Source organism: Siniperca chuatsi, linkage group LG3, assembly GCF_020085105.1.
Source record: "Siniperca chuatsi isolate FFG_IHB_CAS linkage group LG3, ASM2008510v1, whole genome shotgun sequence".
Classification (NCBI taxonomy): domain Eukaryota; kingdom Metazoa; phylum Chordata; class Actinopteri; order Centrarchiformes; family Sinipercidae; genus Siniperca; species Siniperca chuatsi.
The window spans coordinates 13,682,482-13,709,756 of NC_058044.1; the positions used below are offsets into that span (position 1 = coordinate 13,682,482).

General features: G+C 39.2%; 1 protein-coding gene across 3 annotated transcripts; it reads right to left on the reverse strand.

Annotated features, from left to right (window-relative positions):
- Positions 1-1,858: 1,858 nt before the first annotated feature.
- On the reverse strand, positions 1,859-26,770 carry LOC122872964 (polyunsaturated fatty acid lipoxygenase ALOX15B-like). Of its 3 annotated transcripts, XM_044189132.1 has the most exons (15): positions 11,953-12,094; positions 11,500-11,677; positions 10,951-11,155; positions 10,731-10,812; positions 10,307-10,429; positions 10,080-10,183; positions 9,524-9,690; positions 8,040-8,183; positions 7,137-7,340; positions 6,831-6,917; positions 6,545-6,714; positions 3,949-4,070; positions 3,690-3,790; positions 2,900-3,070; positions 1,859-2,737 (listed from the first exon to the last, which is right to left on the reverse strand). In XM_044189132.1, the coding sequence occupies exons 2-15, from the start codon at positions 11,650-11,652 to the stop codon at positions 2,558-2,560; spliced, it is 2,013 nt and encodes a 670-aa protein (XP_044045067.1). In that variant the 5' UTR covers positions 11,653-11,677; positions 11,953-12,094; the 3' UTR covers positions 1,859-2,557. The 3 variants fall into 3 exon arrangements, with proteins under 3 accessions (XP_044045067.1, XP_044045070.1, XP_044045068.1); XM_044189135.1 differs by lacking the exons at positions 11,500-11,677; positions 11,953-12,094 and adding an exon at positions 26,608-26,770 and having other exon boundaries at positions 8,040-8,153; XM_044189133.1 differs by lacking the exons at positions 11,500-11,677; positions 11,953-12,094 and adding an exon at positions 26,608-26,770.
- Between the last annotated feature and the right edge of the window lie 505 nt (positions 26,771-27,275).

The window sequence follows — 27,275 nt, forward strand, 5'->3', positions numbered from 1 at the left end:
AATCTTTCTCCTAACCCCCGAACACATTTCAGGCACAGCTATTTATGTTTGCAAAATGCCCAAGACCTGTAAATGAATTTTCTAATTAAGTTGTTTTTCATTTTAGTTCCATACTTTGGCACTATTTAGAATTTTGCAGTGGGGTTGTAGCAATCTATCCCACTACAGATGTTTAGGCAACTTGTCTAAAATGTTTTTCATGGTAGAAAATGCTTATTATTATTACTTATTATGAATTATTTACTTATTATTATTATTATTATTGTTGTTGTTATAATTATTAATTGTATTCCAAAGCAGTACACTAGAGCCATTGGGTTCCGATAGTTCAAAGTTGGCCTATACCTTGCTGTTAGTGCACAAGCCTTGCTGATAAGTGTGCCTCAGTATGATGAAGCAATTCTACTAGTACTACATGTTTAGTAAATAATAGTGATTGCTGGCTCACTGAAAAGTTCTCAAGTTTTTATATGTATCCCAACAAAATGTTAGAAACCTCTAGCTAAAATAATACTATGTTCAAATAATTGTTAGACAGTTACTGCAATTTAAATCTGTTCCTCAATGGACAGGGTTGATTCTTCTGGAAAACAAATTCCTCATAGGTATGTTTTAAGATAAGATAAAACTTAATTGATTCCCAAATGGTAAATTTGAATTGATGGAGTTGCCTTAAAGGCCCAATCATATATTAGTGTAACACAAATACTGAAACTTATTCGTCCTTATCTACACTTTAATGAGAAAAATGGTGAAGTTATAGGTTTTGTATATTTTCGGTTATAGCCAAATACCTAACCAAATGCACTCTATAAAATGTTCACACAGTGGATTTTTTGCAATGACATGTTTAATATTTGAGAAAACTTTATGCCACAGAATTGACATGTGTGAAAGGGAAACCAGTGGATTATGTCAAACAAAAGACCAAAACCTTTCAGTGTCCAGCATGTAGTGCATGCTTTTCTGCATGCAACATGAATTGGACAAACACGAGAAGGTTACAGAACCAATATTCCTGGTTGATAAAGGAATATTTGTTATAGCCCAAGACAGATCTGAACCACGCACATGTGCGAGTCCTTCAGTAGGTAGATTTGAAGTAGTGGGCTGCAGAGAATTTATGGTTATGGCTACAGGCAGAGAATGCATGCGAAGAGTAAAGAGTTTCAAGCCCCAACAACCACCTCCTCTGCTACAGACTAGTTCCATGAAGGAGATGTTTGAAAAGGGGCTGATCTCCATTTCAACAAAAGAGGAATGCAGTTAATTAAATCACAAAGCCACACTAGATACAATACAAAGATGTCTGTTAATTGTTGGAGGGATTTCCAAGGTTCCAGGCATAAATACATTTTTAGGTATTCATAGTTAGCTAGTTATTTGACACAATTCATTTTATAGAAATATAATATCACTGATTGTGTGTAAAATAACGCATTTAATTAATCAATAAAAGGGGTAGTGTTAAAATATTATTTATAGTGATGAGACATAGTGATTGGAATTGTCAGTATTTAGAATTGGTCAAGTTTGCATTTGTGTTACCACCACTTGGAGTGGCAAAAGATGGACAATTCAACCATTTTTCATTACTTTCAATCTATTTCGGCTTCTGTGCTGAACCAGTGATCTGTGTAAGCGACCGTGGTCACTGGACAGACCACTGAATTGGCTACAACCTTCTCTCGAAGCAGTCGAAACTTTGGATGGGAAATGGTTTGTTTCCTCATCACCTGAATATGTCAAAGTATCCTTTGAAGTGTTTTTAGTTTAGTTTTCCAATGAAACTGTGGTTCAGTAGGTGCTGGGAATGTTGCCAAGAGGAAATGTTTAAATGGACTATTTCACTGCAGGCTATATAAATATCTTACTGTTTAATCAGATAGAAAATGTTGTTTTACGATTTATATCTTTAACTTTTGATCAGTTATTAGACTTTATGTTGACAGGAAACGATGGCACAGGATTGATTTCAAAATGTTGAAGTTTGGTAAATGTTTAAATCAGCACTTTTAAATTGTTGGTTTACATTACATTTACATTCAGATATATATTATACTGTACATGTAAACCTTGTACAACGTGCTTTGGTAATACTGCTTTAACTATGATCATGCAAATAAAATGAAGCAACATGCAAATTTAATTAGACTTACTTTTTATCTTAGCAACCAAATGACTGAGATAGACTATGAAGTTTGCATTTGTATTACTACCACTGGGAGTGGCAAAAGATGGACAATTCAACCATTTTTCATTACTTTCATTCTGTTTTGGCTTTTGTGCTCATTTACTAACTAGTTTTTACACACTCTCAAGCTAAGAATATTTAAAATGTGGATTATGATTTAAAACAGTACATTTTGACCCCAGTTAAATCAAGTAGGCTGTATAAAAATCACAGATCAGCATACAATGATCACATGCAGTAGTTGTTTTGTACTATAGTATCAGTTAAAAACAGAGCATGCAGTTCCTTTCTCTTCACTTTCTCACTTTTGTCAATATGAAGCTGAATTTGGCCAACAACTGAGGAGGTCACATCTTCTGATACTCAAATGGCCACACTATTTTCTACCTCTTTTGGATCCAGGTATGTGTATGGGACCTCCAGGCTCTTGTTTCTGACTTTAATGGCTAGACTTAACACTTCAAGCTCTCCTTGAAAATCCTTTATCAGCTTGAAGGGAATCTTCTCACTGAAATGGTCCTCTGGGTAGTGGCCAAGTGGGACCTGATGAGATCAATGACACATTTAAAATATGTATATCAAACATAAACTACTGGAAATATAATGTACAGTTGTAGCAAGTGAGCAGGATTTTTTTCAGTGGCTCAAAGAGACTTGAACAGAAATGTTATTTATGTAATTTTTCATGAAGTCTTGGGCACTTACGAAGTCAGAGGACTGCTGGCTGAGTAGCCATAAGGTGGCCATTTCATGAACTGTCGTGTTGACATCAGGGAATGTCTGCAGCATCATGGCTTTGCTTGTTGTCCCCTTTGTGGTTGGTGGAGGAAGTTGCAGGGAGTTGGGAGTGTTGGGCATCCAGCCACCATAATCATACTGCAATGAATGATTGACAGATGACTGATTAATGCTTTTTGAAATTGCAAAAATGGTCCCCAGAGGATGAATCCTAATACCTTAGGGCCCCTGACTTTTCCTCTAGCGCCACCATGTGATTTACATTTGTGGTTTGGAGAGTCTCAACACATTTCTGTTGGATTGCCATTAAATTTGGTCCCAACATTCATGTTCCCCTCAGGATGCGCCATCATCAGTTCAAAATGTTTATTTGTCCAATACTTTGGTTTATGACTAAATACCTGCAAAGCTAATAACATCAGCCTCAGCTGTACTGTATTGTGCTAATTACCAAATGTCCAAATACTAACATGATTGTGATCTTAGTGAACATTATACCTGCTAAAAAAATCAGCATGTTAGCATTATCTTTATGAGTATGTTAGCAATTGTTGCATTTAGCTCAAAGCACCACAGACCCACTAGCATGGCTGTAGATATTAAAGGCTCGCTTACAATACACAAAGTCAGATGTCATTTTCTGTCCAGAATCAATTCAAATCCCTTCAGTTGAGAGAAAACTGCAAAACCTCATCAACCCATTCCATAAAAATAGCAACATTATAATTGATCATCCCGGTAAAGTAAAAGGATTCACCTGTCCAGAATTCACGGCCGAGTGCTGTGCTGAGCAAGTGAAGATCACCATGGTGACAAACTTAACCAACTCAGCCACGGTGGTAAATCTCTGTGGAATTCCTACGAATTAGAGAGAATAAACTGCATTAATTGAAGACGTCTAGATGACTAAATTAAAGTTTGATTTACGTTTACATTATGATTATATAATGGTACATAAATGTGCAAATAAAGCACTATTTATCATCATTTAGATAGAGCTTTTCTTTAAAGCCCACCTGTGCATGCTTGGGAAAGGAACCCATGTTCAAAAATTTCCAAGATCCACTTCTGCAGTTCGGAGTCTTGCTGGACCTCGGCGTCATTCTTGTAGTAGTAGCTGAGCACTCCCTGCACAAACCTTTGAGAAATGTGGATAAGTTCTGTAAAACATGTTCCTAGTTGAATTATACATTTCTTATACACACTGAAGTAGTAAGAGACTCTTTTCTAAGACAATTTGATGGCCATCTCTTTAGAATGATCAGGTCTGTTATTTTTAAGACTTTGGTGCAATATTTGACACAGTGGATCAACTTTAATGGGATAGTTTGACATTTTTGGAAGCATCTCTATTCACTTTCTTACTGATAGTCTCTGTCTGTTGGATGATGATCACCTCTCAATTTAACACAATACAATTCAACAGCACCACAAACTGTAGCCTGCAAAATGATTATGGAGGCCTCTTCCAACAAGTTACAACAAAACTGAACATTATAACCTTCATGAAGGTAGGATTTATTGCATAACTGTTGTATTAGACTACATTACTTTTAGCTAGGTGTACTTAATAAACTGGCAACTGAGTGTCTCAGGACCCAATGAGCTGTCATTAGGGGCCACAAAACTTCCAGCACCGCCTCTGGCAATAGTGACAGAAGAGCGTGTATTTCAACTTAAACTGTTCAGAGGATATTGCATTAAGCCGGACTAACTATAGTAACAAAGTGCTTTACAACAATCACACAAACAAATCAAAATAAAAGATAAAATAAAAAGACAACACAATAAAAGCTTTTAAAAAAAATAAATAAAAAATCTGTCTTAAGAAGTTAGATAAAACAGGAGGCTGACTCTGCAAGCCTGCTCTCTGGCAGATTGTTCCAGAGTGTAGGGGCCCAATCTCCTTTGGTTTTCAACCTAGACATTAGAATGGCTAGCAACGCCCTACCAGAGGATCTCGGTCTGCATCCTGGTTCACGGGGGTAAAAGGTCAGAAATATAGTGAGAGGCCAGCCCATGCCTGGCCTAAAAAGTGATTAAAAGAATTTTAAAATAAATCCTAAAATAAACAGGCAGCAAGTAGAAGGATCCTAAAACAGGGATGATATGGTCACATTATTTGGAATTAGTTAAAAGCCAAGCTGCAGTAGTTGTAGGCGGTGGATTGATTTCTGACTGAGACAGGTATATAGGGTGTTACAGTAGTCGAGCTGGGAGGAGAAAAAAGCATGGAGACTTAACCTTGGCTATCTTTCTCGAATGATTAAAAACATGATTCAACAACTTTCTTTACAAGTCCTGATCAAAAACTACACCAAGATTTCTGGCTGAGGGCTTAGCATAAATTGCTAGTTCACCTAGGTTTGCCATAATTTGAATTCTGTTTGCGGGGGGGGGGCAAGTACAATGACGTCAGATTTTGTAAGGTTTAGTTGGAGAAAGATGTGTGACATCCAGTATTTTATTTCATCAAGGCACCTGTGGAGGGTTGTTATGTTAGACTGGTCGCTGGGTCTGATTGGAATATAGAGCTGCGTGTCATCGGCGTAACAGCGAAACTGGACATTATATTTGCGGATGATATCACCAAGAGGGAGCATGTAAAAGCAGAATAAAATGGGACCCAGAATTGAACCCTGGGGGACGCCATAGAGCATGTTCGTGGGGGATGAAACTGAGCCGGCCATAGTGACAGAGAAACATCTATTAAATTGGTAGGACCTGAACCAGTTTAAAGCCAGTTCTGCCCACCTTTCCAGTCTGTTCATGAGCATGTTATGATCAACTCTGTCGAAAGTAGTGCTGAGGGCCAAAAGAACAAGAATAGAGCACTCAGCAGCAACAGAAGGTCATTATAGACTTTGAGAAGAGCAGTCTCAGTACTGTGAAGAGATCAAAAGCCAGACTGGAATATTTCAAATAAATTATTATCTGTCAGATGTGCTTATTGTTTGAATACAGCTTTTTCTAGGATCTTGGGTAAAAATGAGAGTTTTGAAACAGGTTTGTAGTTATTCAGAGTGGACGGATCTAAATTGGGTTTTTTAAGGAGAGGTTCGACCAGAGCCCTTTTAAAACAAGCGGGGAAAGAGCCAAAGGTCATGGAGCTACTGATCTAATAGATAAGATGAAAGGACCAACAGTAGACATAGTCTGCTTCAGTAGTCTGGTAGGGACCATATCCAAGGTGCTTGGCTCTTGTTGCGAAGTGGGATTCCCCAGCCAGGTATCATTTACCAGAGCGTGGAGCACAATTTACAGATGAACTCAGTGGAGTAAAATTTACCCTCTAATCCTACATTTGTATTCTCAGGTTGCTTTCCTGCGAGGATTGGTTCTCCCTGCTGGAGTAATCTCATTATCACAGATGTGTAGCCTTTGTGCTGGCCAGCTGATCTGTCGTGTCTTCCTTACCATCACTTCAGTTGAGGAAAGCATGTGATTCAGTTGTTTGCTTGGTTTCTCTAAATGCATTCTAACTAACCCTAATACGGTGTAAGTCTTTATATTGTATAGCATGGCAACTACACACCACTAAAACATCCATGATTTTACACCAATATCATACAAATTATAAACATAATGACGAATGGAAGCTGCCTATAATACCTGTGGATGATATCCCAAAGCTTGAGTCCATCATCCCTGTAGTAGAAGTTCGGCACAGCCTCCAGCCCACGCTCAGCAATGTCGTCTGGTATACAGAGGGAGCTGTAGGTCATTGAGGACAGTGATCTCTTCAGGATTGTGATCATAGCCTTTCCACCAGAAGCTGCAAACTAGGGAACAGTCAAATATGTAAGGAATATAGTTAGAGACAAATACTGTACATGATATTGAAAAAAAGAAACATTGTTTAAGTAATGGTCTACTGAGCGTGTTGGTCTATTTGTACCTGTGTGAAAACACCAGTCTCAGATATTAGAAGAAGTCGAGCCAAGTAGTTGATCTGCAGAGTGTAGCGAGTGTGAGGTGTGAGGAGCTGAAGGAAAGAGGGAACTCTGTTAATAACACTATTACTTGTTACTATTACTATTACAAAGTCAGAAATTTTTATGCTTCTCTACCATTTAGAAGTGTGAAATACTTGCAAATATACACACCCTTAAACATTATGGTTCATCAACTTTGGAAGATACAAAAATCAGCAAGTTTAAAAAGCTATAACGACAGTAAGTTCAGTATTCTCCCTTGCAGTTACCTTGTACAGTGGATGCACCATGGGCACGTTGCGCAGCAGTGACACGGCAAAAACTTCAGCCAGCAGATGAGTGCGCAGCAGGTGAGCATTGAGTTGATGCTCGCTGAAATCTGCACTTCTCACAAAAATCTTGGCCATCAACCAGTCGTACTCAGAATCAGTAGGAAAAAAGATGGGATTGTCCACTGCAGGAGTCTGCTTCAGCTGCAGGAGAAGGAAGGGGGATGTGGTTCATTCAATCCATTCGATTACCAGTACTGGTCAATAATGTTTAAGAATTTTCTGTAATTGTTGTATGTTCGCCTGTTTACTACAGGTTCATTCTGCTTGGCAGGCTTGTCTTTTCAGTTTTATACTCTGTTGATCCCTTAAGGGGAAATTCATTTTTTCATCAATGCTTGTGTGTCATGTAAATAAAATTTAAATTGACTTGACTTTGTGTGACGTGTTTGTGTCAGACTCAACTGTCAGTCAAACTTGGATATGTCTCTGGCTCAGACAGCAAGAAATGAACAGTTTTTTCCTAGCAGGGAGAATTCATAGCTGCCATCAAGGCTGTGTTCAGAATCGCATACTAACGTACTATTCATACTAAACATGACGTCAAGTTCAGTATATAGTGCATTCCAACTGCATAGTATGTGGATTTTGTGTATGCGAGAAATGCTCGAATGCATACTAGATTAGCAAGAATTTCTGAATATACTTAATCATTCATTTAGTAGGCAGTTTGCAGTACATATTGATTGAGTATGTAGTAGGCAGTGCTTAAAGAACACTTTCAGCAAGGTGGACGCTTCCTGTGGCAGGGGAATCTACATCTTACGGTTTGAATGATAGCTGTCTTAATCAATATTCTAATTTACGGCTTTGCTATTAGCCATATTTGAGTGCTAATCTCACCTGAATAGCAATTGGCATCAGCGTATCATCAGGTGTTTTGTGGAAAAGGACGAGGGGAGCCATCAAGTACTGCTTCTTCCCATTGATGGTGTTTGCTTTCAGTCCATCCAAAAGCTTGTAGTCACACAGAAATATGTTGCCTTTCTGTTTGCAATTTTAGTGAGGATGAGAAATGATTTGACTCGCATGCATACAGTACGGTGGCCCTGAGGGTCAAAACACAACGACATTTCACAAAACACAACATTTCACGAAACACAACAACATGTCTGATTACGGAAAGGGTGGGACAACTCTTCATGTTTGTGATTGGACTGAACCCAAATCAATTCAGAGTTTATTTAATGGATGTGTGAAGGTGGGTTGGTGCTAGATTGGATTAGCCGGGGGGACGCTCGAAACTCTACGCTGCTGTGATCGGTTGTTTCGCTGTCAGGCAACTGATGACACTCTGGGCCTAGAATGGTCAGCTACATGAAGTCCCTTTTATGGCCGATTGTTTAGGCCTTTGGCTTTGTTGAAAAAAACTACACCTTGACAAGTCAATTTCCTGCTCCTTCTCTGCAGTGTGTTGTTGGGTGATTTCCGACTAGAGTTTGTGCTGGGTAGGCCAATCCCTCGATACCTGCCTTGAGTACAGAAGGAAAAAGTCAGAGGAGAGGCTAAATTTCTCTTGTGATAAGAGAAGGGTGAAGAAGGAACAGAAAAAAATACACGTAGCAGTGTAACGGGGGTGAGGGGGAGGTGTTGGAAGCGATAGAAAGCATGTTGTTGTACAACAGTTTTAACTGGGTAAGATACCAGTTAAAGATTCTTAGAGAAAAGCATTACTTTTATTGCATTACGTTTAGATCTATTCATCGCACTGATTTTATTTAGGCTAGTTATTTTCTGCATTCCTGCACATGCCCTTGAGAGGCTGGTTTGTTGATCCCAAGTCTGATTTTGTTCTGGAAGAAGTGTAGGAACGCAGAATCGCAGAGTCAGATGAGACAAAGCATGACTACCCTAATTATTTCAACTGTGCTTTCAGGGTTCCATGGGACATTTTAATGTCCTATGTTGAAAGCATATCGAGAATTACATCATATGAATGTCCTTTGTTAAAATATTCTGTTATGATTTCATTCTCCATCCTTTCAAACTCAGTTTAAAATGCGTGCTAGGATACTGCTGAGTAGTACACAATAGAAACAGGAAATGACATTGAACTGTCGCCAGGGACTTGGGTTCTGTCCAATTACAAACAAGAAGTGCTGTCCGACCTTTTCCGTAATCTGAAATGTCATTGTGTTTTGTGAAATGTTGTTGTGTTTTGTGAATTGTCATTGTTTTGTAAAATGTTGTTGTGTTTTGACCCTCAGGGCCACTGTAATACAGTGTGGATATTTCATATACTAAGTGAACATGCAAATCCACATTTAACATGTCATGGAGAAAACCATGACTTGAATACAAAGATCGATCAAAGTCAAGACAATCACCATCATTTCATTTAAGAAGCTACGCTGACCCCGGAGGGAGACCATGCCATCAGTGACAGGAAAGTTTTTCGGCAGGGCCGTACAACGGCGGATCAACATGGGGTTGACACCATTTAGATACTGGTAGCCGAAAAAAGCGTCCTCCTTCCAATGTTTGTGGACATAGTCTGGCAAAAGAAGAAAGGGATTAACTTCATTGACTTTCAAACTTTGGGCGAGAAAATCTTGCTCTACCACTGTTATTAGCTTTAGCTTGAACACTGCATGTGAAACAGGAAAATGTGAAACAATGTGTTTCGCAGAATTCAGAGTCTTGATTATATGCAATTAAATACAGTTACTGGTTTTCTCATGAGCAAAGCCTGAAATTAGGAATCTTCTACACGTTTAGATACATACACATTTCCTTCTTTATAATGACATATCTCAGGATTAAAAATGTTTTTTTGGCGAGCATAATGAAATACAGTTGAATATCTGAATGACTACAGTTGAATGTATACAATTATGCATACAATATCAATTATTTCAATAAACTACCATGATAGTACAGTACCTGATATGTCAGTCCGTTTGCAGCTGAATGCCCGATTGATAGCATCAATATTAGTCCAGTTCTCCTTGCAATCAGCCAGTCCCTCCAGTTTCAGCTCAGCCAGCCTAGAAAATAAAAGCTATTAGTAACTTTATCATTATGCCTTTAATAGTTTTGATAAACAGTTAGGTAGGCAGGTACATAGTTACAGAGATAGATAGATATCTGACAGAATTTGAGGACTTCACCCTGTGAGTGCAGTTAAGAAAAACTCCATCTTCTTGGTGAAGGAGAAGCGGACCTCCAAAGGCAGAGAATGAGGGTTTTCTGCCTTTATGAAGTGAGGTATTCCCTCTACATATACATCCCAGCTGGGAAAAATAGAGAAGAGCAGAGTGGTGAGAAACTTTGTACAGTCTAGATACCAGTGTATCTGCAGTTTTAATTTAGAGTATGCAAGCATGACATGTATTAAAAATTGCAGTTTTGCAACATATGTTATAGTATAATACATTTTAATAAACCCTGGCAGGTGTAACAGTCATATGTCATATGGTGGTTAATTTATCATTATATATCATGAATATATTCAACCAAAGGTGGAGGAGGTTTGGATGCATGTTAGTTTTGGTGTGCATAAAGCTAAAATGTGTATAAGCTCTGAGCTCTCACCGATAGTCTTTCCCTCGCTGCTTCAGCTCCTTCTCCCGACTGTACCTGCCAAGATGATGGTTGTCTTCAAAGACTCTCAGAGCTTAAAGAAAGAATCACAATAAGAACTGAAATTGTTGATATCAGTCTGCTGGCATGAATTTAGTCCAGGCTCTTTATAATCTAACTTTCAGAACTTGTCTTTCGTTAATGTCTTCTGTGGTCAGTGAACTGCACAAACCTGTTCCCTCTCTGAAACGGTGCACCTCGCTGTCAGTGATCCAGCGGTAGATGGGAAAGTTGTAGGCGTCTCCCTCGGGGGATTTCACTTCCACCTTGGCAGGGAACCAGGAGTCCTCAGGGAACAGCAGACGAGGCTTTTTGTTTAGCTCTATCAGAACCAGCTTTCCAATGGAGACAGGGCAGGACACGGTAAAACTAGACACCTGGAGTAATGAGAGAATGGTTTGAAAACATTTATACAAGATATATGAAGATAAAGTGTATTTAATAACCAAGAACTGAGCTAGAGCATCCCAATAATTAGCATACAATTACTGAATGTAACAAAATAAAATACCAATTTTATGACGCTCATTAGGATTTTTTGTTGCTTTGGTCACCTTTGTGGCCATAGGTCGCAGAGCAGCACATATCCTGTTGCTGCACATATGAGTCTGAGCCACGGTTTACATCAGCTTCAATAAATTGGTATTTAATTATCTCATATAGGCAAAGTTGAGGAAGCATGTTGTACATTTAAACATAGAGAGGGATATTTCAGACTTACTGCTCCTCGGATGAAAGATAAAACCCCTTTGAAGCTCCTGAGCTTCTTGTGTTCACTCTCCCCATCTGTGCCCACCAGCTTAATGAAGACGTTGTTAAAAGTGGTGGCATAGGCGAGATTGCCAGTGGATACAGTCACTTTATATTTCACCATTTTCAATCAGGAAAGCAGAAGAATCCTGGTGGGGAGAGAATAATAATAATAATAACCATTCTCAGCACTGACTAGATTAACTGTTACTAGATTAACCTGAGTGCAAAAAATTGTTTTAAATACTGGTATTACAATATATATGTCATATAATTATTACAGTATAATTGTTGCTAACTGAAATCATTTCGTAAAGCATCTCTCTTACTCTTTCATAAATAATTACAACAGGGTGGTGTAATTATTAACTCAGTTGATGATGTTAGTTTAAAACACTAGAAACTTCCTCAGTAGGGTTGCTACCTTCAATGTGGAAAAATAAGGGAAATCTTGCCAGCGTCTATGTCTGGGACACACAAATCAAGCGGGGTTCTGGGGGCCCTCCCACACCATTTAGATACTGGTAGCCGAACAAAGCGTCCTCCTTCCAATGTTTGTGGACATAGTCTGGCAAAAGAAGAAAGGGATTAACTTCATTGACTTTCAAATTTTGGGTGAGAAAATCTTGCTCTACTACTGTTATTAGCTTTAGCTTGTACACTGCATGTGAAACAAGAAAATGTGAAACAATGTGTTTCGCAGAATTCAGAGTCTTGATTATATGCAATTAAATACAGTTACTAGTTTTCTCATGAGCAAAGCCTGAAATTAGGAATCTTCTAAATGTTTAGATACATACACATTTCCTTCTTTCACATTTTCTTCCCGTTTAATGAGCCAAGTAAAGAAGCCAATAGACTATGAAGCATTCACTAAAATATAATGGTTTATCTCAGGATTAAAAATTGTCTTTTTAGCGAGCATAATGAATTACAGTTGAATATCTGAATGACTACAGTTGAATGTATACTATTATGCATACAATGTCAATTATTAATAAAAATGTTAATACTGGTATCACAATGAAAAGGGCATTGGCAAAAGGTATTATTATTATAACAACTAATATGAAATTAGTCTGTCACTTATTACCGTATAATTGTTGTTAACTGAAATAATTTCATAAAGCATCTCTCTTACCTGTTAATGAGGCCAAGAAGTTCCTTTGATGAACTGCTCTTTTGATAGAAGTAGTCACCACAGATTTCTCTTTTTATACATACAGTTTTGTGTCGCAATCTGCCTCTATGTCCCATCCTCTGCCCACATTCGCACTTCCTCAAACACATTCATTCTTCATGTAGTAAATCAACTACTTTCATAAATAATTACTCCAGGGTGAGGACACAAATCACCTCCCATATGAGATTTTGAGTGTCAGACACTTAATTTCCTGCATTCTGATGCATCAGTTTCAGAGTCCTCTGCTACTCTCAAGACGAAGGATAATAATAATAATAAATAAAGGAAATAAGAGCCAATAAGAGTAAAGCACAGTTGCATCAATTATATTAAGGATTAAAACATCAGATCATAGACATGGGCAAAATGTTTGGTCTGTCAAAATAAACAATTTAGTATATTTGGAAGAATCAAAAACCCATTGATAAACTCGGAAATTGCAAATGACCTGGTAGACCACAGAGACCAGTATGATGGATGACTGAACAATACATTTATTTGTGAAAATAAATTCCTTTTTTTACTGTCAAACTGATCAGAACAACTCTCCTGGATGTAGGCACTGAAATAAAATATCAACCTGTTCCAAAGTGGTTAGAAAATAAATCACATTTGGACCTTCAGTGCAAAACCTCTCAAAAAAGATGGGGTAGTCTAGCCTTTGGTAGATTAATTTCCACCAAGTGGTTTGTTGGTTAAATTTCTGTTCCAGGAAGGTTACTGGAACGTTGCCCCTTAACATTCCCTCGATATTAAAATGGAAAGTTTTTCCGATGTAGAACTGACGTTGTGGTTATGTTCTCAGATTGTTCTGGGAAGGTTTCTTAAACGTTCCCCTATACGTTCCCTAGATATTAAAAAGGAAAGTGTTTCTGACTTAGAACTAACATTATTGTTACATATACAATACCGGACTATTTATTTTTACATTTACATCATTTGCAGTGCAGTACTATGTACTGAATACCACAATAACTCATCTACTGCACTGTTAATTATTTCCATAATTGGCACTACTTTATATTCATTGCACTACTGTTCTGCCCAGTCCAATTCATTATTGTACATATCCATCAGTAAACTTCTGTTTATAGTAATGCCATCTGTATATAATGTTCATAGTACCACTTGTAAAATATTTTCATAATAATAATAATAATAAAAAAAATAATAATAATAATAATAATAATACTGCTCTATCCTGCACTTGCTTATTGCACTTCTGGTTAGACGTAAACTGCATTTTGTTGCCTTGTACAAGTGTAATGACAATAAAGTTTAATCTACTCTAATCTAATCTAATCTAATCATTTCCAGAACATTCTGGGAAGGTTAGTTGAATATTCCAGGAAGGTTACTTGAGCGTTCCCCCTTAAAGGTCCCGTAATGGAAGATTTTACGATGTTTTTCTGTAAATGTGACAACTCGCGTTCAATATAAGGTGTTACTTTCTGTCTAGCTGTGCACTTCCTTTGACCTGCTGAACTTTTGACAACTCAGACTGAGACTCGCTTTGGGTTCCTGTCTGCCTAGAATCTTTAGACTTAGTTCCTTTTTTGATTGTCTGACATTCTTTGGAAAGAATAATACCTAGAAAGACACTTTGGTATTTCTTGGTGTTTATTTCAGGTTTCACGAGTAAAATCACTTTAATAATGCACCATTCAGCAGCTGAGAGGTTATTGGGAAGCATGACTGAAATACTTTACTATTCTGTATCATGAGTAGGCCTATATTAAGGAAGATTCTACTCCTGACCTAACGCTAACTTGCTTTTAGTAATTTGTAGCATCAACTCCAAATATCACAGGAAAAAAGTTTAACCTGGTGTTTCAGATGGCCAGGGGATGACAAGTTGATTTGAAAAGGGCGACGCAGGTCAATTCTCCGGTGTGGGCCTCTCGGTCCCGTTCGGATGCGCTTGGTCCCACATGGCAGCTTGGCCAACTGATTTGCTCTCCTTCTGGTGGAGCTCCCAGGAGCTAATTTTCAGACATTGTAGATCCCATGTGGCGACTTGGCTTGAGTCGGCCGTCTCTCCCCCGCAGGCAGCATGGTGATCTTCACACACCACGTGCTCAGTTGCTGAAACACACAAAACCTTTTTATGAATATCAAAATTTCATCCTTAGTAAATGAGTAGGTCAAATAAACAGTGTTAATTAAATGCCATAAATAGCAATCAGACAGCGATGGCAACATAGCCAGATTCTTGTAGACCACTTCTGGTTCAGCTTTGTTTGTCTTCATCTGCCTGACCTCCAGTAGCGACAGAAATGGCAGAGGGACACTGACAACTTAATCACAGGGCAAGTTGTGATGGTGGTTCATTCTCAACTACCCTGAGCCCATTGGCCTATCTGCAGGGTGGTCAAGACCTGTCCAGGCCTGGATGGTCAGAGTGGTCGAGGTGAAGATCAAAGGACAGACGTATCTTCGGGAAGATATGCGTGAATGCAGGAAACAAAGTCTCTGAATCTCAATATTTTCTGGGGGAGGACCCCCACGCAGGGTCTGTATGAGAAACTGACCTGCAATTAGGAAGACTATTACTCTGCTTCTTCATTCACATCTCTCTCCCTCTCTCTCTCTTCATGCTCTCTGATCAGCTGATATGGGCATATACTCTTTCAGTAATCAACAAAATCTTGCCACAATCTCCTTCAAAGACAATCATACTGTCAAACTTAAATCTGTCTCTTCGCTGCACACCATCAGCTGTCATTTCAGAGCGGATTCATTGTGACCCTCCCCCACCTCCAGTCCATCACAATTCAGTCCGGGCAAGCTCATCAGAAGTCCACTCCTCATCACACTAGATCTCAACCAGCCCTCACCACCACCACCTGTGTCTAGACTCCATCGGGAGTATCCTATACCACGCACGTCTTCACTACCCCCTTAAAATATGAGGACATCATGATGGAGTTTAAACACCAAAGACTCTTCACATTTCTCATCTTTACTATGCACTATATACATGTATACATTTTTGTCACTCATATCAAGTCTCTCCTGATGACACCTTAGGGACTGTTTGTTATTTCGTGCCCAAATAACACGAGTAATTATCGGGCCCAACTTTGTCCTCTCCTATAGTAGCTACTCAAAAGTTACCTATGACAATTCCAACTCTGAAACAAAAATTATTTTACCTACAGTGACATCACACTCTACCCACAATGCCACGCGATACCATTCGCCATATTGTTGGAGGTGCAAACAAACACGTCAAAAAGTGCCTTTTTGAGCTGATGATAATGAGTTTAAATTAAATAATATCCCTTATTTGCAATACATATGTCATCTGATTACATTTCTGTGCTCCCTCTTGATTAATAAAACATCTAAAATAAGCAAGTTCACTAAGTGTGTGCCTTTGTACATCAACATGAAACAAAACTGTAGGATTTATGAATGAAGTTTGGTGTATAACACTGTATAAAACAGGGTAAAACACGTATTTTTAAAAGAAAAAAACCTATTTAAAATAAATACAAAATACAACAATTTAAAGTTGTGTGTCCCTCCCCCATTACCAAAATAAAACATAAGTCCCTCCTCAGTGCTTAAAAAATTATTTCTCCTGTATTGCATAAATAAGAAACAGCCCCTAACTAAGGCAAATCTCTTTTTTATAGATGTACAGTCTGACAACAAAAACAGAAAGCTAAATGATTACTGCATGCCATTTTCTGTCTTTTGTAAAATTAAAAATGAAAACAAATACAACAGATCTGTCATATGTCAATGATTATTACTTTTTTGCCTTATAGTTGAAAGTGGACAACTTGATGGCCATGGCTGTAGGTAAACCATGTGATTTCATTTGGTATATAACAGTGTTTGGGCTATTCTTTATATTTTTAAGTTGTACTATTATTTAGAGGTCAATACTGCTTTATACAGTATATATGAGTTAGACAGCGATTGCCAATACTGCAAAGTTGCTGCAGTGGCAACCAGAGACCATATCAACAAAGTCTATTGACAGTATTCTGTGTGCTTCAGTGATGATGGAGTTGGTAGGCAGAATTATTAAACTTTATAGACATGTTAAAATGTTCCACATCTTTCATACATTATAAGTTTTATTCAACTTTTATATACACACGCACACACATCTTACAATTCAACTGACATTTGCAACTAGCGCTCACTTTGGTGAATACTCCACTTTTGTGGTTTAACTGAGTAACTACACTTTAAGATATACAGCTTAAAACCATTGCAAACTAAATCTGGCCTTGTTCACAAAGAAATAGATCAAATAGCCCCCAGAGTCCTCAGCATCTCTTCAGGAGCCCCCAGAAACCAGTCCACCTCCTCAGGAGCCCACAGAATCCCGTTGAAACAGAGTGGATTAGATCGGCTCAAGGATTACATTAAGAAATCCCAAACAAATCAAGAAAAAGACAATAGCACTTCACCTTTTTTGTTTGTTTTGCACAATTTGTTATTGTTTCTTCATTTCGTGAACCCCCTTCCTCCAATCTTTCTCCTAACCCCGAACACATTTCAGGCACAGCTATTTATGTTTGCAAAATGCCCAAGACCTGTAAATGAATTTTCTAATTAAGTTGTTTTTCATTTTAGTTCCATACTTTGGCACTATTTAGAATTTTGCAGTGGGGTTGTAGCAATCTATCCCACTACAGATGTTTAGGCAACTTGTCTAAAATGTTTTTCATGGTAGAAAATGCTTATTATTATTACTTATTATGAATTATTTACTTATTATTATTATTATTATTATTGTTGTTGTTATAATTATTAATTGTATTCCAAAGCAGTACACTAGAGCCATTGGGTTCCGATAGTTCAAAGTTGGCCTATACCTTGCTGTTAGTGCACAAGCCTTGCTGATAAGTGTGCCTCAGTATGATGAAGCAATTCTACTAGTACTACATGTTTAGTAAATAATAGTGATTGCTGGCTCACTGAAAAGTTCTCAAGTTTTTATATGTATCCCAACAAAATGTTAGAAACCTCTAGCTAAAATAATACTATGTTCAAATAATTGTTAGACAGTTACTGCAATTTAAATCTGTTCCTCAATGGACAGGGTTGATTCTTCTGGAAAACAAATTCCTCATAGGTATGTTTTAAGATAAGATAAAACTTAATTGATTCCCAAATGGTAAATTTGAATTGATGGAGTTGCCTTAAAGGCCCAATCATATATTAGTGTAACACAAATACTGAAACTTATTCGTCCTTATCTACACTTTAATGAGAAAAATGGTGAAGTTATAGGTTTTGTATATTTTCGGTTATAGCCAAATACCTAACCAAATGCACTCTATAAAATGTTCACACATTGGATTTTTTGCAATGACATGTTTAATATTTGAGAAAACTTTATGCCACAGAATTGACATGTGTGAAAGGGAAACCAGTGGATTATGTCAAACAAAAGACCAAAACCTTTCAGTGTCCAGCATGTAGTGCATGCTTTTCTGCATGCAACATGAATTGGACAAACACGAGAAGGTTACAGAACCAATATTCCTGGTTGATGAAGGAATATTTGTTATAGCCCAAGACAGATCTGAACCATGCACATGTGCGAGTCCTTCAGTAGGTAGATCTTTGATTGTGAAGTAGTGGGCTGCAGAGAATTTATGGTTATGGCTACAGGCAGAGAATGCATGCAACTTGAATTTCAAGCCCCAACAACCACCTCCTCTGCTACAGACTAGTTCCATGAAGGAGATGTTTGAAAAGGGGCTGATCTCCATTTCAACAAAAGAGGAATGCAGTCAATTAAATCACAAAGCCACACTAGATAGAACTGCATGTGTCCATCCAGTCTTTTCTGAGGAACACAGCTACTCAGGCCGTAAAGTGTACTTGGTTGGTGTAGTTGGTGCATTTTTGGAAGGATAAGAGTTACACTGGACACTGCAAGTGGAAATGAACATGCCATTGCAAAGCCACTACTCTGCAATGACAGCCTACTCATACAACTTCTTCTGATACAGATGTGGCCACCACCCTCCAGTGGCAATATCAGATGCTAACTGTGCTGTTAATATGCACTGAGAGCTAAAAGTTGTATTTGTGTTGAAAAAGAGAAAAAGTCATTTAAAAACTTTTTGAAGCTTGCAGAAATGTAATTTCAGAAGCTATATTACTAAATTGCGCGACCCTTAAATATTATTAAGTACTTTATTTCCAGAACTAGTTTGTCTGCTGAAGAGGCCTAATGCCAAAGATGATGATCTATCTATCAACATCACTGCAAAGTGGAGCCGACTTGAGAAAGAAATAATAGCAAGTGGAATCTGCGATGGTTTGTTATTGTACAACATTTGTGAATGGTGCCCTAGTTGAAAGCTGTAATAATGAACGAGGAATGTGCAATTGTTTAATGTCAAAAAACAGGGAACTGCTTACAATGACAACATATGAAACATTTCTTTCCTTCTGTTTAAGAGTTGGAAACCCACAACCCATACTCTAAATAAATGTCCCATTCCACTTTTATGCCATGGACTGGACCTGCATCAAGAACTGGAGATGTAGTTCCAAAGACTGAGATCCTGAAAGGTCTCACCAACAAGCCAACTATTGAGCCTAAACCACCACCGTAAAGCTCCATGCTTGGATGGGGAAGAACTTCTTTGATTGATGGAATCCAAAAAGGTGCAGTATTTTTTACTGAAAGTACAGTGGTCATTATTTCTGCATAGTTACCCATATATATATATACTTTGTGCTGCAACACAATGTTCATATTTACCTCGGAAATTCTGGCGTTTGTGATTCACCTTTTTTATTATGCCACCTGCAGGTAAGCAAGAGTGAACTCATTGAAGCTTGCTCAGATCTGGGTTTTTCAACAGAGGGATCCAAGACAGACTTGATAAACAGACTTGAGGAAATGCTTCTCTACAAGGATGTTTATCCCAAAATGTTTGCCAAGCTGCAGAGAACAGGGGGTGAGGATACAAATACATACTAATTTTAACACATACCAGTGTTATTTAATTTCAATAAAATATACTTTCCCCAAAAGGATAGATCATTTTGAAAGTTATTTAATCTCTTTCCTCTTGACCTCAACTGTAGGTATAGAGTTAAGAGTAATTAAATATGACTATAACAATGTTTAGCAACTATAGCTGTTCCTGTATCGGTAACATCAGTAATCATCAGTTGTCTTCATCTAGGTGGTGTATTGCACTTGTTGTATATAATTGTTCCCTACTTTTGTGGCAAGAAAGTGCAAGGGACCATGCACATCCCCCAAACATCTACTTGCTGCATTGCTGGTTGTGTTGCAAGACACACCAACAACAGAACAGAACAGAGGTTTTATCATCCACATGACGGAAGGCTTTGCGAGGCTTCAAAAGGAAAACATACAGGCAGCACAAGAAAAAACTCCTTGGGCAAAAAATCTTCTGTTCAGGAGGAATAAGACCAACCTTCAAAAGGATGACAAATCAGGAGACAGATTTCAAAGGCCACATCCCGTTACAGGGTCCTCAGAACGCTACGCCCTGTATGACCGCTTTCACTAAAAGAACCAGACTCGGCCAGAGGAAAAACTGCGCAGCCTCAACATCGCACCTGATCTGTGCAGTAATGTGAATTCGTCAGAAGCGGAACAAAAAAACAGGGAGTTCTCTTATGACAGACACTTCCTATGCCAAATGAAGGAAACACGTTTCTTGTTTTCTTTAAGGTTGGTCGCATCCATTCACAATGACATCATAAATCAGAAGTTTGTGTAAAACATGGAAAAACAAACCAAAGACAAACTTGAAATGAGTTCAGAAGGACGGCTGATGCGCACGAGTACAGGTAATTGTGTGACAAATTGTAATTTGTAATATGTTTTGAAAATTACTTAATACAAATATAACAGAAATTACTGAATTGTGGTTAATTCTTATGATTTGTTTTGTTTGTTTCCTTCAGAGGTGATGACGTTTGCCCCAAGAGGAAATATGGCTGTAGAAATCCTGGAAGAGCAACTGGAGTTCTCAATAGGGCAATTCCAGATACACAAAGAGCACAAGGTAATTGTTGCTGCCATTTGTGTCTGTTCAAATGATTTTATTACTGTTTGCAAGTATGTATGCTTGTTGATTTGTGTCTGAAATTGTAGGCGGTTGTATCCGCATGTGCAAAAGGGGTTAATGGCTGTCTGCACAAAGACGTGCCGATTCTGAGCCCAATCAGACATCTTCACATATGGGTGTGACCTGCCTGAGCTATACTCATTCACCAGGTTTGACCAACTGAGTCTTCACCCTGCTCCCACTTGAGAAATGTGACACATTGTACTGTATTACATATTATTTGTTTTTATTTACTTTGCAGCACTTTGACCTGCCTCAGGAGCAAAGGAGTTGAAGGCCTTATTTCAAAGGTCAGAATAAAGGTTTGTGTTATTTTTTATTCATATTCATATAAATGTTGCACCAAACAGTGTTCTCAACTGAATGTCATTCTTAAAGGCACTGGAACAAATGTTGGAAAGTGGGAAGCAGAAGTCCAACAGGATGTTCCTGTGGCAGAACCCTGGGCGAAACATGATCCTTAAACAGGTCCTTAATGGAAGACCATTTGTTTTCAGTGAGAAACATGCAAGTCATATTATTATTATTATTTTTTTAATTCATGATTTTATGAAAGTGGCTGAAGAGTGGATGCCGATTTACCTATACTGTATCCGATAGCTTGAAGATCTAATCAAAGTGGTAAAGTCAGCATTGTCTTTGGATTACACAATCTTAGGAAATGTTGACATCATTGATGTGATGGTGCCAGAAGTATGTTCAAATTTCTGTTGAGTAGAGAAGGCATTATTATGGTCTCTATTGATATCCCACTTCTACTGTACGAACAGGATTTAGGTTATAAATCACCCATAAATACAAAGATGTCTGTTAATTGTTGGAGGGATTTCCAAGGTTCCAGGCATAAATACATTTTTAGTTATTTATAGTCAGTGTTAGCAAGTAGACACGGGACACGGAGGTTAGTACAATGACAAGGGATTTATTTGAAAAGCAAGACAGAGTACTGGGTAAAGCAATGACTGTGACGAGGGGCTGGAGCTAGGAAAGTCTGAGTCTTATCTGATATAGAGTAGGTAGTTCAGTCCACTGGAGGAGACGGGAAACAGGAGAGCCAGGAGTGGAAAACACACACGACGGTTGAGTGGAGTCCAAAGTCCTTGGGGATTCTTCAGGTGATACTGTGGTCAGGTCGAATCTCATAATAGGTTAGAGACCAGACAGTGAGTGAACCGGGGGAGTGTGACTTTATAGTGTGGGGTTGGTGATTAATGGCAGGTGTGTGATCAGTACTCAGGTGAGTGAGATCTGTTGATTGCAGTGGGTGGAGCTGGTGGTGTCTGTGATGGCTCTCTGACAGTACCCCCTCATGTTGGAAAAGGGCCTCTGCGGTTTCTAGAGCGGTAGGCAGACCCTGCAAGGGAATGAGCCTGCAGGCCTTGGAGAAACGGTCCACCACGACGAGTATGCAGGTGAAACCATCTGATTTGGGTAAGTCTGTGACGAAATCGACTCCGATGTGGGACCAGGGTCTACGTGGTATAGGAAGGGGTACCAGATTGCCAGCAGGAAGTTGACGTGGCGTGCGGGAGATGGCGCAGACTGAGCATCCTTCCACGAATTGGGAGACATCCCGGACCATACTGGGCCACCAGTAACGAGCCTGGAGGAGCGAGAGAGTACACTGGCTGCCTGGGTGTCCAGAGCCCGGGGAAGCATGCGCTGAGCCCAGAAGCTCATTACGCAGGTTGGTAGGAACGTAGACCTTACCCTCTGGGCCTCCCAACGGAGCGGGTGTCGAAACTGTGGCTGCCTGTATTTGGTCATTCAGGTCCCATTGGATAGGGCTGACAAGTATGGCTGGAGGGAGGATGGGTTCTGGTGTGGGGGATTCCTCGGGAGCATGGATTCTGGAGAGGGAATCCGCTTTTATGTTCTTGTCTCCGGGTCTATAGGTGATGGTGAAGTGGAAACGGGTGAAGAAGAGAGACCAGCGGCTTGGCGCGGGTTCAGTCTTTTGGCGGTACGGAGGTATTCCAGGTTCTTATGGTCGGTGATGACAGCGAACGGGTGATTAGCTCCCTCCAGCCAATGCCTCCACTCTTCCTGTGACAACTTTATCGCCAGCAGCTCCCGGTTGCCGATGTCATAATTCTGCTCCGCCAGGGACAGCTTCTTGGAGAAGAAGGCACAAGGATGGAGTTGAGGAGGCTGTCCGTGGCGTTGGGATAGCACTGCTCCTGCGCCGGTAGTGGAGGTGTCCACTTCCACCACGAAGGGAAGATCTGGGTTTGGATGAGTGAGCACGGGAGCAGTGCAGAAGGCTCTCTTTAACTCTTCGAACGCGGCTCGAGCTTCGGGGTTCCAGGACAGTGACTTGGGTTTACGACGGAGCAGGGAGGTGAGAGGAGAGGACATGAAACTGAAGCTCTTAATGAATCTGCGATAGAAGTTTGCAAACCCTAGGAAATGTTGGAGTTCCTTTACTGAGGAAATGGCCAGTTCTGGATGGCTTGGATCTTCCCCTGGTCCATATGAATGCCCTCTGCGCTGACGATGTACCCGAGGAACTGGACCGTGGGACGATGGAACTCGCACTTCTCAAGTTTCAGATAGAGTTGATGTTTCTGGAGCTGTTGGAGAACCTGTCCAGAATTCACGGCCACATGCTGTGCTGAGCAAGTGAAGATCACCATGGTGACAAACTTGACCAACTCAGCCATGGTGATAAATCTCTGTGGAATTCCTACGAATTAGAGAGAATAAACTGCATTAATTGAAGACGTCTAGATGACTAAATTAAAGTTATGATTATATAATGGTACATAAATGTGCAAATAAAGCACTATTTATCATCATTTAGATAGAGCTTTTCTTTAAAGCCCACCTGTGCATGCTTGGGAAAGGAACCCATGTTCAAAAATGACAGTAAGTTCAATATTCTCCCTTGCAATTACCTTGTACAGTGGATGCACCATGGGCACGTTGCGCAACAGTGACACGGCAAAAACTTCAACCTGCAGAATTTTCTGTAATTGTTGTATGTTCGCCTGTTTACTACAGGTTCATTCTGCTTGGCAGGCTTGTCTTTTCAGTTTAATACTCTGTTGATCCCTTAAGGGGAAATTCATTTTTCCATCAATGCTTGTGTGTCATGTAAATAAAATTTAAATTGACTTGACTTGTGTTTGTGTCAGACTCAACTGTCAGTCAAACTTGGATATGTCTCTGGCTCAGACAGCAAGAAATGAACAGTTTTCCTAGCAGGGAGAATTCATAGCTGCCATCAAGGCTGTGTTCAGAATCGCATACTAACGTACTATTCATACGAAACATGACGTCAAGTTGAATATATAGTGCATTCCAACTGCATAGTATGTGGATTTTGTGTACACAAGAAATGCTCGAATACATACTAGATTAGCAAGAATTTCTGAATATACTTAATAGTTCATTTAGTAGGCAGTTTGCAGTAGATACTGATTGAGTATGTAGTAGGCAGTACGTTAGTATGCGATTTCGAACACACTGAGTGTTGCTTAAAGAACAATGCAATTTTAGTGAGGATGAGAAATGATTTGACTTGCATGCATACAGTACGGTGGCCCTAGGGGTCAAAACACAACGACATTTCACAAAACACAACATTTCACGAAACACAACAACATGTCTGATTGCAGAAAAGGTGGGACAACTCTTCTTGTTTGTGATTGGACAGAACCCAAATCAATTCAGAGTTTATTTTATGGATGTGTGAAGGTGGGTTGGTGCTAGATTGGATTAGCCGGAGGGACGCTCGAAACTCTACGCTGCTGTGATCGGTTGTTTCGCTGTCAGGCAACTGATGACACTCTGGGCCTAGAATGGTCAGCTACATGAAGTCCCTTTTATGGCTAATTGTTTAGGCTTTTGGCTTTATTGAGAAAACTACACCTTGACAAGTTAATTTCCTGCTCCTTCTCTGCAGTGTGTTGTTGGACGATTTCTGACTAGAGTTTGTGCTGGGTAGGCCAATCCCTCGATACCTGCCTTGAGTACAGAAGGAAAAAGTCAGAGGAGAGACTAAATTTCTCTTGTCATAAGAGAAGGGTGAAGAAGGAACAGATAAAAATATAGGTAGGCAGTGTAACGGGGGTGAGGGGGAGGTGTTGGAAGCGATAGAAAGGATGTTGTTGTACAACAGTTTTAACTGGGTAAGATACCGGTTAAAGATTTTTAGAGAAAAGCATTACTTTTACTGCGTTACGTTTGGATACATTCATTGCACTGATTTTATTTAGGCTAGTTATTATTTTCTGCATTCCTGCACATGCCCTTGAGAGGCTGGTTTGCTGATCCCAAGTCTGATTTTGTTCTGGAAGAAGTGTAGGAACGCAGAATGGCAGAGTCAGATGAGACAAAGCATGACTACCCTAATTCTTTCAAGTGTGCTTTCAGGGTTCCATGGGACATTTTAATGTCCTATGTTGAAAGCATATCAAGAATTACATCATATGAATGTCCTTTGTTAAAATATTCTGTTATGATTTCATTCTCCATCCTTTCAAACTCAGTTTAAAATGCGTGCAAAGACACTGCTGAGAGTAGTACACTATAGAAACAGGAAATGACATTGAACTGTCGCCAGGTTCTATCCAATTACAAACAAGAAGTGCTGTCCGACCTTTTCCGTAATCTGAAATGTCATTGTGTTTTGTGAAATGTTGTTGTGTTTTGTGAAATGTCATTGTTTTGTAAAATGTTGTTGTGTTTTGACCCTCAGGGCCACTGTAATACAGTGTGGATATTTCATATACTAAGTGAACATGCAAATCCACATTTAACATGTCATGGAGAAAACCATGACTTGAATACAAAGATCGATCAAAGTCAAGACAATCACCATCATTTCATTTAAGAGGCTACGCTGACCCCGGAGGGAGACCATGCCATCAGTGACAGGAAAGTTATTCGGCAGGGCCGTACAACGGCGGATTGACATGGGGTTGACACCATTTAGATACTGGTAGCCGAAAAAAGCGTCCTCCTTCCAATGTTTGTGGACATAGTCTGGCAAAAGAAGAAAGGGATTAACTTCATTGACTTTCAAACTTTGGGCGAGAAAATCTTGCTCTACCACTGTTATTAGCTTTAGCTTGAACACTGCATGTGAAACAGGAAAATGTGAAACAATGTGTTTCACAGAATTCAGAGTCTTGATTATATGCAATTAAATACAGTTACTAGTTTTCTCATGAGCAAAGCCTGAAATTAGGAATCTTCTACATGTTTAGATACATACACATTTCCTTTTTTCACATTTTCTTCCCGTTTAATGAGCCAAGTAAAGAAGCCAATAGACCATTAAGCATTCACTAAAATATAATGACTTATCTCAGGATTAAAAATGTTCGGGGATTTCACTTCCACCTTGGCAGGGAACCAGGAGTCCTCAGGGAACAGCAGACGAGGCTTTTTGTCTAGCTCTATCAGAACCAGCTTTCCAATGGAGACAGTGCAGGACACGGTAAAAATAGACACCTGGAGTAATGAGAGAATGGTTTGAAAACATTTATACAAGATATGAAAATTGTATTTAATAACCAAGAACTGAGCTGTAGCATCCCAATAATTTGCATACAATTACTGTAAAATAAAATACCAATTTTATGAAGCTCTATGCATTATGGGGATTTGTTGTTGCTTTGGTCACCTTTGTGGCCATAGGTCGCATTGCAGCACATATCCTGTTGCTGCACATATGAGCCTGAGTTGGCCACGGTTTACATCAGCTTCACTAAATTGGTATTTAATAATCTCATATAGGCAAAGTTTAGGAAGCATGTTGTACAGTTAAACATAGAGAGGGATATTTCAGACTTACTGTTCCTCGGGTGAAGGATGAAGCCCCTTTGAAGCTCCTGAGCTTCTTGTGTTCACTCTCCCCATCTGTGCCCACCAGCTTAATGAAGACGTTGTTAAAAGTAGTGGCACCGATGAGATTACCAGTGGATACAGTCACTTTATAATTCGCCATTGTCAGCCAGGAAAGCAGAAGAATCCTGGTGGGGAGAGAATAATAATAACCATTCTCAACACTGACTAGATTAACTGTTACTAGATGAACCTGAGTGCAAAAAATTGTTTTTTTAAATACTGGTATCACAATGAAAAGGGCATTGGCAAAAGGTATTATAACAACTAATATTAAATTTGTCTTTTCTCACTTATCTATTACAGTTCAATTATTGCTATCGAAATCATTTCATAAAGTATCTCTCTTACCTTTTAATGTGGCCAAGAAGTTCCTCTGATGAACTACTCTTGTGATAAAACTAATCACCACTGAGTGTTGGACATGTATGACTAATGACTGCACCTGTAAAACCACAGACTCATAGACATGAGAGTAGTATCAATCTTCTCATCTAACTCTCAGCAAGTAAACAAATAAGCTTATTTCCCCAAACTTTTCTCTTTAAAGGAGTACATGCTCCTCTGTAGGATGAGAAAACCCTCAAACCTCTGAGGCTAATAAAACCCTTTCAACAT

What these genes read in the sequence shown, in the direction of transcription:
- LOC122872964 (XM_044189133.1), bottom strand. Translation starts at nt 26,760, where the DNA reads ATGGCGAATTATAAAGTGACTGTATCCACTGGTAATCTCATCGGTGCC. An exon ending in CAAACGGACTGACATATCAG is followed by an intron (nt 9,691 to 10,079) that starts GTACTGTACTAT and finishes TTCTTTTGCCAG; the next exon opens with ACTATGTCCACAAACATTGG. An exon ending in GCCAGCAGTCCTCTGACTTC is followed by an intron (nt 2,738 to 2,899) that starts GTAAGTGCCCAA and finishes TGATCTCATCAG; the next exon opens with GTCCCACTTGGCCACTACCC.